Raw genomic sequence first — 21024 nt, 5'->3', positions numbered from 1 at the left:
ATTGTGATACCTCTTGTCCCACATATTAAAAATTAAAGATTTAAAATGAGTTTATAATGGGCTACAATGGACTTCTATAGCAACTTGGGTTAATCATTTTCGTAAAGTGAGGACGAATGCGAAGTAGTTGCTATAGAGGCCTATTGTGCAGTCACGCAGGCACGGACCCGTGCTCAAAGTGTGACAACTTTTCTATTTTCTTATAAAAAAAATTCAAATATGAATAGAAGAAATTTGAAAACACAAAATTTAACTTATTACTTGCATTGATTATATCAATTCGTTTAATTTTGAATTTAATTAATTTTATATCAATTCAAATGTAATTTATGAATTATATATTTTTTGTTTTTTTTATTCAAATTGAAACTGAATTCCGTTGAAAACATAAGCTACTTTTAAATTTTACATTTATTATATCAATTAATTTAATTTGGGATATGATTTTGTGTTACTATGATATATTTAGTTGTTATTATAAATTGTATAAATAATCCAGTCTGATTTCTGCATCAAGTTCAGACAATCAATTTTCAGTTAGAATGAAAAAAAAGAGTGCAATCTTCAGTATCACCCGTGAGGTAAATCATTCAAAAATACATTTGACGCTTAAACTCTGATTAGTTCGTTGATACTAGCTACCCGCATATGAAAAAAATACGTAATTAAATTTGAACTCTTTTCAATTTATTTTTTAAAATTCAAATTTAAATTTGATGTTCCTTGAAAATATAAACTACATTTAAGTATTTACATTGAGATTATCATTATATTTAATTTTTATTATGCTTTTAAGTTGTGTGTTACTTTTATATATTTTATGCTTAGTACAATCTATCATACAAAATAAAATATAAAAGCTTTTATATAATATTATGTTTTTCAACTTTTTTAAAAAAATGTCTATAAATTGTTATTATTATTATTATGTATCTTAATAAAAATTTAAAATATATATCTTAATAGAAATTTAAAATATGTATCTTAATAGAAATTTATTATAAAAATTTTAACATGTCCAAAAAATAAATACATTTTTAATCAAAATTTATTCATCTAATAAATGGAAAAAAAAATTTGAAAAATGTTTATTTATTATTTAAAATTTTGATAAACAAAATAATATATGAATTTTTAAATATTTATTTTATTTTTTTTTATTAATTACAGTTTTATTTAACCAAGATAAATAAGTGAATTTAACGACAAAATATTGTTAAATCATTTGAGTGTTATATTAAATGACATAAATATTTTGATATAATAATTATTTAAAATAATATTTAAAATTTAAATTCATTATATTATATATATCAATCATTTTAAATAATTATTCAAACATTAATATTTACTAATTTTAATCATTAATTATATAAAATAATATTTCGTTCATGGTACGGATGAAATATTAGTTATCATACATCGAGGAGACAATTTAGAGTTTCTTGATCAACAATATAAATCTCAAAAGTCAATAGTGTAAATAAATGAAGAGACGATACTGAAACACCATCACTCCAATGCGCACAAAACTAGAGTCAAAAAATTAATTTAGACGGAGAAATATGGGAAGAGCTCCTTGCTGTGACAAAGCAAATGTGAAGAAGGGGCCATGGTCGCCTGAAGAAGATGCAAAACTCAAAGATTTCATTGAAAAATCAGGCACCGGTGGGAATTGGATCGCTCTTCCTCAAAAAGCTGGTAATATATTAGAAACTTAAACTATTTGTAGACCCTGAATTAATCAATTGTGTGTGTGTGTCTATATATATACATTTGTATATGTGTAGATGAGTTTTGAGCAAGATGATTTTGCTGTTGGATCAGGTCTGAAGAGATGTGGGAAGAGCTGTAGATTGAGGTGGCTGAACTATTTGAGGCCTAATATCAAACATGGTGAATTTTCTGATGAGGAAGATAAAATAATCTGCACTCTTTATTCCTCCCTTGGAAGCAGGTAATGTTCAAACCAGCACATTAAATATGAATTCTGTTAAGAGCTTTAAAAGGTTTGTTACTTTTTTCCTAAACTGGCAACGGCAGCAAATTAAATCACAGAAACTGACATCATTCCATCTTGGATCACATATAAGAGCAAAATGGAACTGGGAAAACTTGAGATTCTAGTTTGCATAAAATTTGGGAGCAAATTAAATATGATGTGCATGCATGTCCAAGCTGTTTAGATTAAAAATATTTGGTGCTTGAGGAACCAAATTTTTCACCAAATTTTTTTTTATTATTGTAACAAGGTGGTCAGTCATAGCGGCACAATTACCAGGGAGAACGGATAATGATATCAAGAATTACTGGAACACCAAGCTAAAGAAAAAACTGATCATGGGAATTGTTCCATCAAAATCGTCACCATTTTCAGGAACCCTTCAAGCTTTAATTCCTCAGTCTCCATCTCTGCGTAATCTGTCGGATTTGTTCAGAGGTTGCACCTCCATTTACACTACACAGGTTTCTAAATCTCTCACCAACACTGTACCCATTCCAGACCCACAAAATAATTACAGCACTGATATTCCTTTGTCTTCTACAAGTCAGTACTATTCTTTTAATATCGATCAACAAAGTCAAGAGGGTTTGGTTGATTTCCAGTGTTCTTCATCCGAGAAAAGTTGCATCAAGTTCAGTAACATGGCTAAAGATAATTTCCAACAACTTCAACATCCGGGATTCATCTCAAATGCTGGATTCGGGGAAGAACAAAACCCAAGTTTCATGCTTCAGTATGATCAAGATCAAATGATCAGTGCACTAATTGGTGATCTTGATCAAAAGGGAAGTGGGGTTCTGGAAAACAGTGGAGTATACAATGATTTTGAAGAAGTTAAGCCGGTGACTAGCAGCAACTTTTTGTTGAATGATGACATTCATGGAAGAGGGAGCATGTACTACTACGGATGAAAATGAATCGAGTACAATCAGAAAGATTTGAGGAGGGCATGGCATGATTCGGATGCAATATTGTTTTCAGTTTATGGGGTTCCGCGTTGTGATGTAGAATGAACATTAAAAAAAAAAGAAAAGAAAAACAATCCACCTATAAATGACAGTACATAGTAAAAGCTAGCTTCTTCCTTTTGTTCATTTCTTTTAGGAAAGTTTATGGGTTTTTTTTATATGTTTCTGTACCAAATTCTGTGTCAGAAATTCAATTCACGAAGCTATGCGATTCGATTTCAAGATCGTTTTTTTTTTTTTGAGGAACAAACATTGTTTCATGAATATTAAGGAAATAGATTCAGAAGACTGTTGGGCAAAGACATAACTGAACTTCTCTTTCTTCATTTTGTCTTATAAATTGCGGAAACCCCTTTCGGGCTAAATGATTAAGGTTGTTATAAAATGCAATACAATATCTTACAGATGATTTTTCTACATCCAAGCACAAAGATACGACTCCAGTCCAAAATCCACACTTAACTTCTTAATATTATAATAATTAATAATAGGTGTAATTTTGGTAGAGTACTTCATGGACGTGGGTAGTGCAGCTATCTCGTAACAAACACAGATTCCAATTTGCTACTAGGTACCGCAGTCTGCCAATAAGACAGAAAAAACATAATCTTAGTTGTATTTCAACAAGGCATTAAATTATCCTGATTAAAATAAGAACCATTTAAAAAATGTTGCAAGAAAAATGCATCAACAACTGTACGTACGTGGATGTGAATTAAATAGATTACCGGAATATGATTAAGCCCATGAAAAAATAATGATAACAGACGACTCCCTATCACGGCAACTTATGCCTACCAATGATTTTGTTGTCCTCTGGTTGAATTTTTTATATATATAGATATGAATAAACAATAATTATTCAACTTTTCTTTCCATAGGGACCCAATACAGTTGACTTCTAGCCATGCATTGGTGCAAAATGGGACAAAGACAGCTAAGGGACGAGTCCATGCACACACACACACACATATATAGATATATGTGTGTGTATACATATAGACAGATCAGATCAGATGAAGTACTCCTGTTTTATATGGTTTTTAATATCAGACACCCAAAAGGATAGAAACTAAGACATGTATATAGTCTGCGTTTATTACCTGTAATTATTGTATGAATGTTTTTTCATTGGAAGTGCAAAGAAAGCAGCAGGAATTCAAGATGAACATTCTTTATTGAGAAATCATCCAGCGGTCTAAAAATATATGATCTTATCAATATTCAAATATTTTATTCCCACCATTGTACATTTGTTTACTGGTGAGGTTCAAGAGAAACGGGATAAAATATAAACAATCAAACAATGTGAGTATGTGACCACTCAGAAAATCATTACATCGCCTAAATTTAGGAGGAAATATAGATGTAAAAACTCAACCAGTATAAAAATGACACAATTGTTCATTGAAAAGGATTATCCGGTTATCCGCCTAATGTCGAATCAGTTAGTAACTAAATAGTTACAGGTTACTTCCCATCAGACAAACTTTTGGGAAAAGTGATTCAAAACATTATATCAGGGCCAGAAGCGGTTTACATCATATCAGGGTCAAGGGTCAAAAACTCAACACCAGTTATTTTCATTAAAGTTATTTCCATTCAAAATTCAACAACTTTTCTTTCTTCTTTCTTCATAGCCTTATCATTCAATTTTCTTATCAGTCTAACTCGAACCCACTCTGAACTTTTCGGAACTCGCCCAACCATTTTCCGACGACATCACCGCTGAGCAATCACCGAGAAGTGTGTTTCTCACCTTCCTCTTTCAAACCCCATAAACAATTGCTCTGATTTCGTCCAAAAATCAAGTAAATTAAGCCCAAAATTGATTTGGAAAACACCCAAGAACGATCTGATAATTCAATGATATAAAATTCATTTGATAATTAATATATTTTAAATTGAGTATGAGACATGTGAGCCAAATTTTAAAAGTTTATTAAGTATGTTGATTTTTCATATGAGATTTTGTGAATATTAAGATTTTTACAAGGGGTGGTCAGGATGACGTTAGCATGTTTATTAGCTGATGAATGTGGGCTATTTGCCCTACTTGTTCGCTTAAAGCTACACAGTTGGCGAGCATTAATTTTGTTAAATTGATAATTTGGAGATTTGATTTTAATTTTCAATAAGATCGGTTAATCGTTTTAGTTTCGTTCGGTTTACGCAAAATTAGGATCGGTTTCGGTTTTTTATAAAAAAACGATTCGATTTTATGAAATTCGATTCCATCAGTAATCAAATGTTCAATACTCCTAATTACATAGGTGTATAGAACACTAATCTTTAATGATTATTCCGCCTATATTTCAATTTCATTTTTTTATTTTTTATCTTAATGTTTCTCAAATGCTAGATACAGTTGTCAAACAGGTCGATATGACCCATCATCAAATGAGCGAAAAATTTCAAAAACAAAAATCATTATAAATAATATAAATTTTTGAATATTCGTTAAACCATTATAAATAATATAAATATTTCAAAATTCATCAATCATACATGAATCAATGATATTTCAAAATCCATCAATTATACACAAACACCATTATAACTAATGAGTTAAAAGGATTTTGGTATTCGAAAATTGATAAATTGATATATAAATTATTGTGTATGGTTTAATTGATACATGTTCAACAAAAAATTCAATTGTAAATGTCCTCAAAATGGTTATTACGTCCAATATTATTATTAAATTAAACTAAATGCATATTTTATTTTTAAGCATTAAAATTATATTATAATCTAATTTTTAACTAATAAATATATATTCAACTATAATGTATTTTTACAAATATTTATAAATATATAATAAAATGATATTTTCTCTATCTATATTATATATTAATAAAAGATTAAAAAATTGGTACAAGAACTATTGATAAATGAACAAATTGGTACATGAACTATTGTAAATAGTTTCATTGGTTCATAATCAGACTAAAAATTTAATTTGTACACATCCTCTAAATTGCTATTAAATCAAATATTTTATTAAATTCAAATATAAACATTTTATTTTTCAATATTTTTATTGAATAAAATTATCAAAATAAATTAAAATTATATTATAATAAATCCGTATCATACATTTTTTTATAAAAAATTTTATAATTATTAACTAAATATATTAAACAATAATATATTTCATATTAAACAATAATATATTTCAAAACATATTTATAAATATATAATAAATAATAGATTTTCTCCGTCTATATTGTATATATTAATAAAATAAAACTTAATAAATAAATCATATACAAAGCGAAAGATATTTTAATTTATTAATTAAAATATAATAAAATAAATATTTTTTATTTAGATTAAAGTACATATCACAAATCTTGAAATTCAAAAGTAAAAAATTTGAATATCGGAACTATACAAATCGAGACAATGAATGAAATTCATGTGTCATAATGTCAATGTTATGACAGCCAAGTGCAACCTCTTTTTCCATGATATTTTTAAAAATGATTTACTTGTTTATATAAAAAAAATTTCGAATTCTTAACGGATCAATATCAGATTTCAAAAAACAAAAATAATGATTAAGGTTGATTTGATTCCTAACTTAAATACCTAAATAATATTATTTTATTATCTATTTAGAAATATATTTAAAATATATTATATTTGAGTATGTAATTCATTTGTTGGTATATATTTGTATTAATTAATAATTTTAATATTTTAATACAAATAATATGATACTTTTTTTTATCATAATACGTTTTTTTTAATAAAATATAAGATTTTAAAAAATTAAACAAATTTGAAATAAAATAGATATGTATCAAATTTAATAAAAATAATTGTACCAAAAGAAAATTAGATTAAAAGTAAAATTGATATTTTAGTTTGATCACGTATCAATTTGTTTATTATCAATAGTTTGTTTATCAAAATACATTTTACTGATTAATAAAATTACAACTTAATAAATAAACCATATACAAAGCTAAAATATATTTTAATATATTGATAAAAATATTATTTTTATATATTTACATTAAAGTATATGTTGAAAAACCATGAAACTTAACATAAATGTCTTAATCAAATGAAAAACCTTTCAAATGTCGAAGTGCACTAATTGAAAAAATAGTCTCTGGGTACTTTTTTAGTATCACATTTCTACATGAAGTGTACCACATTTTGTATGACATAGTACCACAATTTTGTGGGTAGGGAGTGAACCCAAAGAAATATTTTGATTGGGGATTTTTCGCCAACTTCCCCTTATTTTTTTCTAGCAAATTTATTTTTTCATGATTTATAACTTTAATGTTGAAAAATTTCTAGAATTTTTAACAGATCGATATTATATTTTAAAAATTAAAATGGTGAGCAAGTTGATTAGATCGTCCGACAATAGTAATTCCAAGTTTCTGCTACATATATTTATTGTAATATAATTTTATAATTATATTAAAATATATTTAGTTGTATATATGATTTATTTAATGTGTTATTTTATTAATGTATAATATTATTATATCGATAAGCCTCGCCCCTAACTTGCAACTCCAACGGGCCACAAATTTCGGCCCATCTTCATATGGGCCGCCAAAATGGGAACTCAACAAACTTTTTTTTAGTGGCGTGATTGATTTGTCCGACGAATAAAATCCAAAATGACAGGTTTAATTCTAGCTATATTGAATTAAACTTTTTTTTTTATGAAATTATAATTTTCTAAGAGATTTAATATCATAGAATATATTTACAAGTGTTTGTTATAAATTTTAACCACAATTTTATAAAATTTTAAAATAAATTATTAAGATTTTTAAAAATAATTAGGTCTTATATTCAAAATAATTTCGATGTCTAATTTTATATTCAAATTCAATAATATTTCATTTTTTTCTCAGCCTTTTGATGATTTGTTCATATTCCTCTCCATTTTTTTCTTGTATGAAAATTTATTTTATTCAGATATTCTAAGAGTTTGTATTTAAAATCAGACTAGATATGAGGGGTTGTAAGTTGCTGAAATATATCACGAATTCTGTCTTTTATCAAATATTTAAGATAAATTTAGTCAAACAAGTTTCTTATAGTAAAGATTCACATCATCTTACCTGTGATTCTAACATCTATTCAAAAAGTAAGTCTTGAGACGATCTTATAGATTATATTAATTACATTGATTAACTCAATCGGTATATTCTATTTTACTAAGTTTGAGGACATGATAGTAACTATTTAGGAAGGACACTAACTTTTTCTTCCAACTTTACTCTTATATAAAACTAATATTACACCTTTGTTTTTTTTATTTTTTTGAATTTCAACACCCACTTTTATTTTTATTTTTTTTATTTCAATAATTCAAATATCAATTTAGTCCCTCCATAATTTGTCAAATTTCACTTTAGTCCATCGATAATGATAAAAAAGACTGTATACACACGCATCGCGTGTGCAGAGTAACTAGTATTTACCAAGAAAATTAATACTTTTAGCATGAAAGGTAATATTTTCTCATAGACCGGGTCAAGTTGGAGATCTGTCTCATAAATCTGACTCGTAAAAAGATCTCATATGAGTGTATTGAAAATCAATACATGAACATTTCAAAAGTATATGTCTGACTTGGTGTAAAATTCAACAAGAGTACACTCTTTAAAAATTTATGACAATCTATTATATCTTATTTCACAAATTACTTAATTATTTATTACATTCAAATTTCCATACGTTTGAACCAAAAAAATGGAACACCTTTTATGGGAAAAGCCCAATTAATAGACATTTGATGAAGGTTACATAAAGTTTTAATTTTTTTTTAACAAATAGAGAGTTGAGTTCAAGCTATTTTAAAAATATTATCTTAACAGTTGATTTTATTACTAATGTTTTGTCGTATAAACACTATCAACATTAGTATTACCATGTTCGGATACGAACTCTTTGACAGTCGATTTAGATACTACCTTATCTCGTCAACGCCAAAGAGAGAGAATCATCTACATCAAATTCGTATCATGGAACATAAAAAATAAATAAATACAAAATATATTAATAAGCAATCGCCATTTTTATGTAAAAAATAAACGGGAAAATCTAGAAAGACTTCAAAGGTGTAAAGTAATGGGGGCCCAAAGGAGGAAAGTTTTCTTATTTCGATGTTAAGCACCTCAACCCGGCCCAATCCACACGTTGTCCTGGTGAAATTTCCGCACGTTTGACGTCCCTAGTCCCACAAGCACGCGACTTCCCTTTTGCTTCCTTGCTATATAAAATATTTACATCCGCCATTATAGTCCTGCACTTTGATTTCCTAATAACTCTACTCTACAATATTCCACTAAATCATAGTAATTTCTGGTTACTGTATCCCCAATGGGTGAGGTAAGAAGAATCATCCGCTACACTTTTATGGCATTTTTTTAATGGTGGATCGTTTTTTATTAATGTTTTTTGGGTTCTCTTTTTTGCTGGATTGATGCAGCAGCAGAAGAACACCGATGCCAAAGAAGGAGATAACAAGAAAAATGATGATGGAGGCGGCAAGGGAAATGTCACGGTGGTTTTGAAGGCTGATTTGCATTGTGATGGATGCGCTACCAAAGTCATCAAGTGCATTCTCTCTTTCGATGGTAGACTATGCTATTTTTTTCCTTCATCGCTGTGTGTGCATGGGAAATTTTCCTCTATTTTCATGGAATCTGAATGGAATCCCAGGATTTCTTTTCTTTTTCCCCTTACCCACAACCAACTCTCAGATGTTTACCCGTTTCTCCTCTGCTGTAACTTTTAATGGGCTCTGTTTCATCCGCCTCAAAATTTTCTGGCCTAGAAGCGTTCTTGTTTTTTTTTTTACCCGTTTCATTTTCTGGGAATCCTCTGTACTTTTATCTTTTTAATGGGCTCTATTTGGATTTTTCGTAACTGTACACATATCGTTTGATGATGATAATAATAATAAATGTGTTGATTTCTATTACCATCTCCAAAAGGTGTGGATACTGCAACCATCGGCGAGGGTCAGAAGATTACGGTAGTCGGAAAAGTAGATCCGCTCAAACTCAGGGAAAAAGTGGAGCAAAAAACCCACAAAAAGATCGAATTGATTTCACCAGTGCCCAAGAAGGAGGCCAACAATGGCGACAACAAAGATAACGCAGAAGGCAAAGAGAACAATGGTGGCGACAATCATAAACAAGAGAAGAAAAAAGAATCCAAAGACAAAAACTCAAAGGATAAACCTGATGATAAAAAATCCAAGGAGAAGGAGGTACTGTTTTTTAATTTATCAGAGACACCATTGTTTTTACTCCAATCATTTTCTTCCATTTTCACTGCACCAAATTAAACTATTACCTTTTCTGCGCTGTTCCCTATTGTGCGCTTCTGCTTTTACGCACGGAGAATTTGTTTATTCTGATGTCCTTTTGTCCTTTCCGCCCCACCCCCGGCGCACGTTAGTTCTCTTCATTTTGTATATTGATACATATTTTGTTGAATGTACCATCTCCCCTTTTTCACCTCGAAATTGAATTGGGTTCTTAAATTAAATTGAATTATAGAAGTTAAATCCCTAGAAATATCTTGGTACGTTTATTTTTTTAGTCACGTGCCATGTGAAATCGTACGGGCAAGTCACCAGCGCACGATAGCGTCATGCAGTTGCATTATCTCGCATTTGATGCAGCGCAGTTGGTTGATATACTTAACGTCAAACCCATTAAAATTTTTTTTAACGTTTTGATCTTCGTCTCTCGATTCCCATTCAATTTTGCGTAACTCCCACGTGTTCTCAGATGGGCCACGTGGACCACGCGCATCTTAGCAAAATCCATCTACGTTTTTATAGTTTCACTGAAGCATTGATTAATGATAATTTTGTACTAACGTACATTTTCCTCCATTGTCGCAGATTCCTGTTACGACGGCTGTGCTGAAGATCAATCTGCACTGTGAGGGATGCATTCAGAAAATCCGCAAAATCGTCATCAAAACTAAGGGTAAAAATATATTCAAATGGTCGATTAATAATATCAACTAGGGGCGAATTCGTTCCAACTGAGGGAATGTTTCTATCTATTTTCCAGGATATCAGGATATGAATATCGACAGGCAGAAGGAGCTCGTGACAGTGACCGGCGCCATGGATATGAAGGCTTTGGCTGAGATGCTGAAGAAGCATCTGAAGAAGAACGTTGAAATCGTACCGCCGAAGAAGGAAGGGGAGAAGAAAGAGGGTGGCGGCGGCGACAAGAAGAAGGGCGGTGGAGGAGGAGATGGAGGCGAGGCAGGGAGTGGGGGCGGCGGCGAGAAGATGGAAGGGAACAAGATGCAGTATCAGGTCGGATACACTTATCCGTTTATGTACGGGCCGGGTCCTGCTGGGGACCAGTTTCATTATAACCCGTTTCCAGTCGGGCTCCTCCATGCTCCGCAACTGTTCAGCGATGAGAACCCTAATGCTTGTAGCGTTATGTGAGAGAGGTGCAAATTTGTAAATAACCATGCTGAGGGGTAATTAGGTCTTTTTGCATGCGATGGCAGTGGTTAATCATCAATGAATTTTTGTTGTTTCCATTGTCCCATTTCCAATATATAATATAATTGGCAATTGTATATTATGATAATGCAAATTTTTTTTAAAAAAAATACGAGAAGGAGATTCGAACCTTAGTTTAAGAGCAAGGGGTAACGGGTGAGATCAATTGAACTACAAGCTTGGTCTCAATGGATAGATACTTCATTGTGAAACTTTAGTAGCTCACTTTCAATATAAGTAAATTAGTATTTAAGTTGGGAATTCATTTGTTTAGAGAAAAATAATATTCTACATTGAAACTGAAAAAGTGACACCAAGAATTGAAGCAAATATGTTTTACCTATGCAGGTTAGATTCCTTTGCCATAATCATTCATGAATAGATCTTTTGTGAGACGGTTTCACGAATTTTTATCTGTGAGACAGGTCAACTCTACCGATATTCACAATAAAAATTAATACTCTTAGCATAAAAAGTAATACTTTTTCATGGATGACCCAAATAAGAGATCCATCTCACAAAATACGACCGTGAGACCGTCTCACACAAGTTTTTACCATAATTTCATATTTTTTTTGTGCAAAAGCATACACAACTTAGATTATTTTAAATCCCACTTTTCAAATAGATAAATATATAATAATGTGTTTCAAGGAAATGGCAAAGTGTATTTTTTTGACAGGGAAAACGGCAAAGGGAATGGACATTTTTAGCCTCTTTGAAAGTGCAATTTTATTTACATAATCAATTAGAATAGGAAAAGTGTCGGGACAAACAAAATTGCCAAAGAGTATATCCAAGTTCAACATAGCTACACTGGCAAAAATGCGATTTTAGTGGCTATACGTACATTCTACAATTCCAATCACTAAACTCTAAATGCGACTAAAATACAAAATATAAAGAAGGCGTGGTTCCGGTTTAATATTAAAAGGAGTAGGGCAAAAGCGGTATATCTGGACTGCATGTGACGGTAGGGCTGGAAGTGATGATTACACCAAGTAGGAAAAACAAGGACAAGTTGAGTGATGGTGGTGTGAACTGTGGAATTTATACATACGGAAAGAGATTGAGAATCCGAATTCATATTGAATCATTTAATCATTCTTATTATTTCTTTTTTTTTAAATACATAATTAAATTATATATTCCATTTTTGAAAGCCGGATATTATAGATTAATCGGATAAAATAATTAAAAATGACGTGGAATGAAGTGGGGAGGCCATAGTATCATGTCATTTCTCTTACAATTTTAAAATATTGATTTATAGTTTATATATTTATATGTATGTGCGCGTGCACTTATGTATTTGTTTGCGAGTGTGTGTAGAATATCAATAAATTTTAGTATTTCTTAAATTCTACAGTACTTTCAGTTTCTCTTTCGAGTATGATCATATTATGATCATATTCAATTTCTGCATATATTGATAAATTTCTAAAGGAATTTGTACAAATCCTAGCTAGGGAAAAAGAGGGAAAAAAATAATGAAATTGTTATGAAAAAGTAAAAATTTACGGTAAAAAGTAAAAATCTCAAACTCTCAAAATTATCACACTACACACTTTATAATATTTTTCTCTCAACTCAATTGTGATTTTCTTCACAAATGAGAGATCTATTTATAGAAAATTTTTACAAATAATCCAAAAATAAAATACATCATTACCTACATCATCACACACTAATTTTCAATATTCAACACCTAATTTTACCTAATTTTCAACATTCAACATTCACATTTTCAACACAAATATTTTTCACATTTTTAAATAATTTTTCAACACTCCCCCTTGTGATGATGATCATAATGATTGTATACATTACGTGTTTTTATACTGCCTCGTTAAAAACCTTACTAGGAAAAACCCATTGGGATAAAAACCATAGTAAGGGAAAAAGAGTGCAGTCACGTAAACTCCCCCTCATGTTGACACGAACAATTCTTCACAAATTTCGTAGATTGCGCATCCCAATATTATATATGTGCTTTCTGAATATTGTCGTAGGAAGTGCCTTTGTGAAGAGATCTGATGAGTTTTCACTTGATTGAATGTGACGAACATCAATACATTTATTCTTCTCAAGCTCCTTGGTGAATGCGAAGAACTTAGGAGGAATATGTTTAGTTCTGTCGCTTTTTATGTATCCTTCTTTCATTTGAGCAACACATGCAGCATTATCTTCATATAGTATCACAGGCTTCTCGTCGAATGATAATCCGCATGAGATTTGGATATGTTGAGTCATTGATTTTAACCACACACATTCACGGCTTGCTTCATGTAGTGCAATAATCTCGGCATGATTTGATGAAGTTGTTACAAGTGTTTGTTTCTGTGAACGCCAAGAAATTGCAGTGCCTCCACGAGTAAATACATATCCAGTTTGAGAACGTGCTTTGTGTGGATCAGATAAGTATCCAGCATCGGCATAACCAATTATACTTGGATTAGCATCTTTTGAATACAAAAGTCCCAAGTCTGTCGTTCCTCGTAGATAACGGAATATATGTTTAATTCCGTTCCAATGTCTCTTTGTTGGATATGTGCTAAATCTTGCCAATAAATTTACGGCAAAAGATATATCAGGCCTTGTACAATTTGTAAGATACATAAGGGCACCGATAGCACTTAGATATGGTACTTCTGGACCAAGAATATCTTCATCATCTTCACATGGACGGAATGGATCCTTTTCTATGTTTAATGATCTAACAACCATTGGAGTACTTAAAGGATTTGATTTGTCCATATTAAAACGTTTAAGGATCTTTTCTGTATAATTTGTCTGGTGAACAAATATTCCACATTCTTTTTGTTCAATTTGTAAACCCAGACAATACTTGGTTTTTCCAAGATCCTTCATTTCAAATTCTTCTTTCAAGTATGACACAACTTCTTGAATTTCCTTATTTGTTCCAATGATGTTTAAATCATCAACATATACAGCAATAATTACGCATCCGGATGTTGTTTTCTTAATGAAAACACAAGGGCATATTGAATTATTTACATATCCCTTTTTCATCAAGTGATCACTTAGCCTATTATACCACATTCTGCCGGATTGCTTCAACCCATATAATGATCTTAGTAATTTCACAGAATAACATTCTCTGGGTTTTGAACTTTGTGCTTCAGGCATCTTAAATCCTTCAGGGATTTTCATATATATATTACTATCAAGTGATCCATATAAGTAGGCTGTAACAACATCCATAAGACGCATTTCTAAATTTTCAGATACTGCCAAGCTAATCAAATACCGAAACGTAATTGCATCCATCACAGGAGAATACGTTTCTTCATAATCAATTCCAGGCCTTTGAGAAAAACCTTGTGCAACAAGTCGAGCTTTATATCTTACTATTTCATTTTTCTCATTTCGCTTTCGAATAAAAACCCATTTGTATCCAACAGGTTTTACACCTTCAGGTGTAAGGACTATAGGTCCAAAAACATTACGTTTATTTAGCGAATCCAATTCAACCTGGATGGCATCTTTCCATTTTATCCAATCCTGCCGATTTTTACATTCACCAAAAGATTTTGGTTCATGATCTTCATTATCATTTATGATGTCGATTGCCACATTATAAGAAAATATATCATCAATTTCTTCTATATCTTTTCGGTTCCATATTTTTCCAGTATTAATATAATTGATAGAGATTTCATGATTCTCGTCAGTTTGTGGTTCTGACAAAACATTTTCATCATCATGTGTTTCTTCAGGAACATCATTCTCTATTTTGTGATCATTATGTGTTTCTTCAGGAACATCATTCTCTATTTTGTGATCATTGTGTTTCTCTATGAATTTTCTTTTTCGAGGATTTTTATCCTTGGAACCAACTGGCCTTCCACGCTTCAGGCGTTTAATGACATCATGACTATCTTCAATTTGTTTCTTCGGAATTTCAATTCGAGCAGGGGCATTTGCAGCATGTATATATGATTTAGTTACCCCTTTTGTGTCTGCAAATGCATCTGGTATTTGATTTGCTATTCTTTGCAAGTGCACAATTTGCTGTACATCTTTTTCACATTGTTTTGTTCTTGGATCCAGATGTAACAATGATGATACATACCATGTAATTTCTTTTTCGGTATGTTTCTGTTCTCCCCCTAACATTGGGAAGATTTCCTCATTAAAATGACAATCAGCAAAACGTGCTGTGAACACGTCGCCTGTCTGTGGTTCAAGATATCGAATGATCGATGGACTATCATAACCAATATAAATTCCAATCTTTCTTTGAGGTCCCATTTTCTTTCGTTGAGGTGGTGCAATAGGCACATACACCATACATCCAAAAATTCTCAGATGAGAAATGTCTGGTTCTTTACCAAATGCAAGCTGCAATGGGGAGTATTTATGATATGCACTTGGTCTGATGCGAATTAATGAAGCAGCATGTAAAATTGCATGTCCCCATATAGAAATAGGGAGCTTTGTTTTCATAATCATTGGTCTAGCAATCATTTGCAGACGTTTAATCAATGATTCAGCCAATCCATTTTGAGTATGTACATGAGCAACAGGATGCTCAACAATGATTCCCATAGACATACAATAATCATTGAAAGTCTGGGAAGTAAATTCACCAGCATTATCAAGTCTAATTTTCTTGATTGTATAATCGGGAAATTGATTCCTCAATTTTATTATTTGAGCAAGTAATCTTGCAAATGCAACATTTCGAGTTGACAATAAACATACATGTGACCATCTGCTGGAGGCATCAATCAATACCATAAAGTATCTGAATGGTCCACATGGTGGATGGATTGGTCCACAAATATCACCCTGAATACGTTCAAGAAACATTGGTGATTCAGTTTGGATTTTGGCTGGTGATGGTCTTATAATAAGTTTTCCAAGAGAACATGCTTTACATTGAAACTTATTATTCTGAAAGATCTTCTGGTCTTTCAATGGATGACCATGTGTATTTTCTATAATTCTTCGCATCATTGTTGAACCAGGATGTCCTAATCGATCATGCCAATTGGTTAATATTGAAGAATTATCAATTACCATGTTTGATTCAATGGGACGTATATGTGTATAATGCAATCCAGTAGGGAGCATTGGTAGTTTTTCAATCACATATTTCTTTCCTGATTTATATGTGGTAAGACACATATATTTCTCATTCCCTTCATTCATTGTTTGAGTATCATACCCATGGGAATATATATCATTAAAACTCAACAAATTTCTTTTCGATTGTGGTGAATATAAAGCATCATTGATCAAAAATTTTGTACCATTAGGTAACAAAAATTGTGCTTTACCACATCCTTTAATCAAGTCTACAGGACCTGATATTGTATTCACCGTTGTTTTTGTTGGTTTTAGTTCCAAGAAATATCTTTTATCTCGGAGGATAGTGTGCGTTGTACCACTATCAGGTATGCAAACTTCAGCTTGGTTCGTAGCATTTTCCATATTTGAACTTCAAAAAAATATGCAATGAAATAAAATTATTGACAATAAAATACAATACAATATAACACACTATAAAACATTATCATACGAATACATAAAAAATAAAATATTTTACATATTTATTCCACCATCAAATTGATCATTATCTGAGAAATCAATCAGAAAATCTCCAGCATCAAAATGAGTTGAACCACTCAAAGGTTCACTGTGTTCAGTAAAGTTGGTCTCCTTTTCTTTCCCCTTTATTGATTCTTTATAAAGTTTACAAAGGTGCTCAGGGGCTCGACAAATACGGGACCAATGTCCTGGAGTACCACATCTGAAACAAGAACTTTCAAATCTTTTTGAGTGATTCTCATTAACACTCATATTCTCTTGATGCCTTTTCGGTGGGTGGTTTGGGACGTTCTTTTGAGATGAGTTATAGAAATAACTATCTCGATTATTTTCAAAACCACGGCCGCGTCCACGACCACGACCACTTCCACGTCCACGTCCACGTCCACGACCACGACCACGACCTCGATTTTGTCCTCGACCAAAATCTTGTCTGTAACTTTGATTTTGGTTTCCAGGTTTAAATTCATTTTTGCTTACAGCATTTACTTCTGGAAATGCTGTTGATCCAGTGGGTCGGGACTGATGATTTCTCATTAATAGCTCGTTGTTCTTTTCCGCCACAAGAAGACAGGCGATGAGTTCAGAATATCTCGCAAATCCACGCACTCTATATTGTTGCTGTAGTGTTATATTTGATGCGTGAAACGTGGAAAATGTTTTTTCAAGCATTTCCGATTCTGTAACCTCATGTCCACAAAATTTTAACTGCGAGATTATTCTATACATCGCTGAATTGTAATCACTGACTTTTTTAAAGTCTTGGAATCTTAACATATTCCATTCATCACGGGCGGTCGGAAGTATAACTTCCCTTATATGTTCAAATCTCTCTTTTAATCCTTTCCACAGAGCCATGGGATCTTTTTCGATGAGATATTCACATTTTAAACCTTCATCAAGGTGTCGTCGTAAAAATATTATAGCTTTTGCTTTTTCTTGTGATGAAGATATACCATTTTCTTTAATGGTCTCGCTTAGACCCAATGACTCAAGATGCATTTCTACATCAAGAGTCCATGGCATATAGTTTTTCCCAGTAATATCAAGAGCGATGAATTCGAGCTTTGCCAAGTTTGCCATGGTGGTACTAAAAATTACGATGCATTTTATTAGTTAATGAATATTGCAATACAAAGTAATGGATAAACAACAAGTACAAGTATTCGTAAAAATAAAGAAAACACACGAGGAGGATATTCTCCGATAAATACAAGACTGGTGAGTATGATAACCAAAATAATTAAAAATAACCTCGTGAAAGCCATCTTCTTTTTTTCTTCGAAAATTTGATGAAGAATAATTTTTAGAGAAGAAGAGAAAGTTGGAGTGATTGAATGTATTTGTGAGATTGTATTTATAGAGCAAAAACTAGCCGTTTTGTTACCGTTTATTACCGTTGGTGTATAAGAAAATAAATGTATGTATTTGTATAATTTTATGGTAATAATATGGTGTATATAATATTAGTCATATTTAAATAATTATGTATATCATATCACATTATTATAATTAGGTGTCATAAGTTATTTTTTTTAAAAAACCTTATAGGCTTTTATACTTGTCGTATCCCTTACCGGGAGTGTGGGATGTCGTCTTAACATCCTCCCAGGATTTATAACAAGTTTTTGAAAAAATTATTTTTATTATTTCTAACAATAACATTATATTATATATTACATATATAAACAATAAATAAATAACAGTAAAATAAATATTATTACTTTTGTTACCTTTTTCTTCTGTTCGGAGCTTGGAAAAATATGGAGGACTTTTAGAGCTTCGTGCTGATAACGTGTTGTGAAAAAGTAAAAATTTACGGTAAAAAGTAAAAATCTCAAACTCTCAAAATTATCACACTACACACTTTATAATATTTTTCTCTCAACTCAATTGTGATTTTCTTCACAAATGAGAGATCTATTTATAGAAAATTTTTACAAATAATCCAAAAATAAAATACATCATTACCTACATCATCACACACTAATTTTCAATATTCAACACCTAATTTTACCTAATTTTCAACATTCAACATTCACATTTTTAACACAAATATTTTTCATATTTTTAAATAATTTTTCAACAGAAATGAATATTTTACTTTTTTTTTGAGCTGGGGAAGAGAGTTTATCATATTATTTTTATTTAAAATATGCGGACACACAAATGAGTGTAAAACCTAGGCCTGGCCCCAAGAAATTGGTAAGAAACAGGCTTCAACCCACTGGATCGTAGCCCGAACCATTTGTTAAAAAGATCCGGTTGTGAGAGATTGAATGACGCTGCATTGAATGGGCTCATAGACGCGTTCATGTAGCCGTAGATATGTAAACAACAAGCTTTATGGGTTGTTACATATGTCATAAACAAACATTAGAGGTGTATGAAGTTATCTGATATAAACATTCCAACGTTCAATTCAGAAACATTTCATAGATATCGTGTGAATGTTGGAGAGCTCAAATAGAAAAATGATAAAGTCTGTACCTTGAATAATGACTATGATAATCTATTTATATGTTTTTTAAGAGGGGTGTAAGTGCTTGGGTTTTTTTAGGGAAAGTTGGCCAAATTATGAAATTAAGCTTATAACTCATCATAGGCCCCCCCCTACTCTCAAGCGACACCAATGAACTGTGGGTGAATGAGAGTACATATCTTGGAAATAATTAGTTTTGAGATGGAGGCTGCCTTGGTATAATTATGATGATTAAGTCATGTGTTCCAGTCCTTGTAGATGAAGTTGACTGAGTAGTTTCGTACATTGATAGTTTAGAAATCGCTAGACTTTGCAATGGGTCGGTCAATTATTTTGTTGAAGAAATCATATTTTTATCAGTTTATCTGTTTTTTTTTTATAGTCGTTATGACTTACGTATTGTTTTGTTGCATTTTTTATAGTCGATATGACTTGTTCTTAGGTAGTATTTCTTATAATCGATATGACTCCATTAGATGAGCATGAGATTATGAGTATGTCTCATAGAGATGAACAAAGTCAAATTTATATTTAAATTATATCAAAATTTTATAAATAGATTTATTTTTGTTAAATATGATGACATGAAAAATTACAAGCTCTGCAGAAGAAATATTTTGAAAGAAAAGAAATTTTTTGTGGAATAGCTAGTTGTCGGGAAAAAAACTCTTCGGAAATTCTGTAATATAGCTCATGTGAGAAGATGCTCAGAAAAAATCTATCCAAAATGCCCAAATCAGAAAAAGTCAGAATTAAGGAAATATTTTCGGCCTAGATCTGACCGAAAACATAATGCAGAGAGAAATCCAAGTAGTGAAAGTCCAGAAATATCACATTTTCTCTGGGACAATACAAAAGCAAAATATTTCCGGACAAAAAAAAAAGTGATCAAATCACTCCATTAGTGGAGGATGAGTCACTCAACCACCACAACGTAGCGGACCACTAACTAGTGATACACCCACTAAAAGATGTTTTCGGTCACAACTAGCAAAGCAGTTCATAGGAGTGAAGTCTGAGTTTCAAATATGAATGAGGCTTTTATAATTACTAAGCCAGAAGGAAGATGAATGCATCATTCAATATTTTCAATTTTTAAAATAAATTGTACTATTTCTCTTTTTAGTTTATGTGTGTTGTATTACCAGCTACTATAAATAGCTAAAAAAGTTTATACTCCTCTACAGGAGTTACTATATAATAATATGTTGCATATTTGAATAAAAGAACCAAAGCTTATTGTCCCTCTCATGTATCTCATGTATAATTTTCAAAATTAAATTTTAATATACACCATGATGTATGAAACAATACAAGATTGTGCTAAGTATTGTTGAAAGAATCTACGTCAGGAATCATCTATTGTGATTGCGTTGTTAGGTTGTGAAGAACAACCTGTAAAACTTTGGGAATATAATCCGACGACATTTCGGTCAAATAGGTAAAATGTTTAGTTTATTATATG

The 21024-nt window shown here is 31.2% G+C and overlaps 2 protein-coding genes across 2 annotated transcripts; both read left to right on the top strand.

Annotated features, from left to right (window-relative positions):
- Positions 1–1469: 1469 nt before the first annotated feature.
- LOC140972087 (transcription factor MYB41-like) lies at positions 1470–3191 on the top strand. The gene is made up of 3 exons (XM_073434557.1): positions 1470–1701; positions 1828–1957; positions 2253–3191. Exons 1-3 carry the CDS (start codon positions 1566–1568, stop codon positions 2914–2916), a joined length of 930 nt encoding a protein of 309 aa, XP_073290658.1. The 5' UTR covers positions 1470–1565; the 3' UTR covers positions 2917–3191.
- A 6046-nt stretch (positions 3192–9237) lies between these two features.
- On the top strand, positions 9238–11588 carry LOC140973132 (heavy metal-associated isoprenylated plant protein 3-like). Its single transcript, XM_073435730.1, has 5 exons — positions 9238–9345; positions 9446–9593; positions 9954–10231; positions 10874–10961; positions 11049–11588. The coding sequence occupies exons 1-5, from the start codon at positions 9337–9339 to the stop codon at positions 11438–11440; spliced, it is 915 nt and encodes a 304-aa protein (XP_073291831.1). The 5' UTR covers positions 9238–9336; the 3' UTR covers positions 11441–11588.
- The last annotated feature ends 9436 nt before the right edge of the window (positions 11589–21024 follow it).

Source organism: Primulina huaijiensis, chromosome 3, assembly GCF_012295235.1.
Source record: "Primulina huaijiensis isolate GDHJ02 chromosome 3, ASM1229523v2, whole genome shotgun sequence".
Lineage (NCBI taxonomy): Eukaryota > Viridiplantae > Streptophyta > Magnoliopsida > Lamiales > Gesneriaceae > Primulina > Primulina huaijiensis.
This window is presented reverse-complemented; position numbering and strand designations above follow the sequence as displayed.

Excerpts from the sequence above, each read along its gene's own strand:
- LOC140973132 (XM_073435730.1), top strand. Across the intron at positions 9,594-9,953 it reads GTGCATTCTCTCTTTCGATG|GTGTGGATACTGCAACCATC; the intron begins GTAGACTATGCT and ends CATCTCCAAAAG. Across the intron at positions 10,962-11,048 it reads AATCGTCATCAAAACTAAGG|GATATCAGGATATGAATATC; the intron begins GTAAAAATATAT and ends TCTATTTTCCAG.
- LOC140972087 (XM_073434557.1), top strand. The coding sequence starts at position 1,566 with ATGGGAAGAGCTCCTTGCTGTGACAAAGCAAATGTGAAGAAGGGGCCA. Across the intron at positions 1,702-1,827 it reads CGCTCTTCCTCAAAAAGCTG|GTCTGAAGAGATGTGGGAAG; the intron begins GTAATATATTAG and ends CTGTTGGATCAG. Across the intron at positions 1,958-2,252 it reads TATTCCTCCCTTGGAAGCAG|GTGGTCAGTCATAGCGGCAC; the intron begins GTAATGTTCAAA and ends TATTGTAACAAG.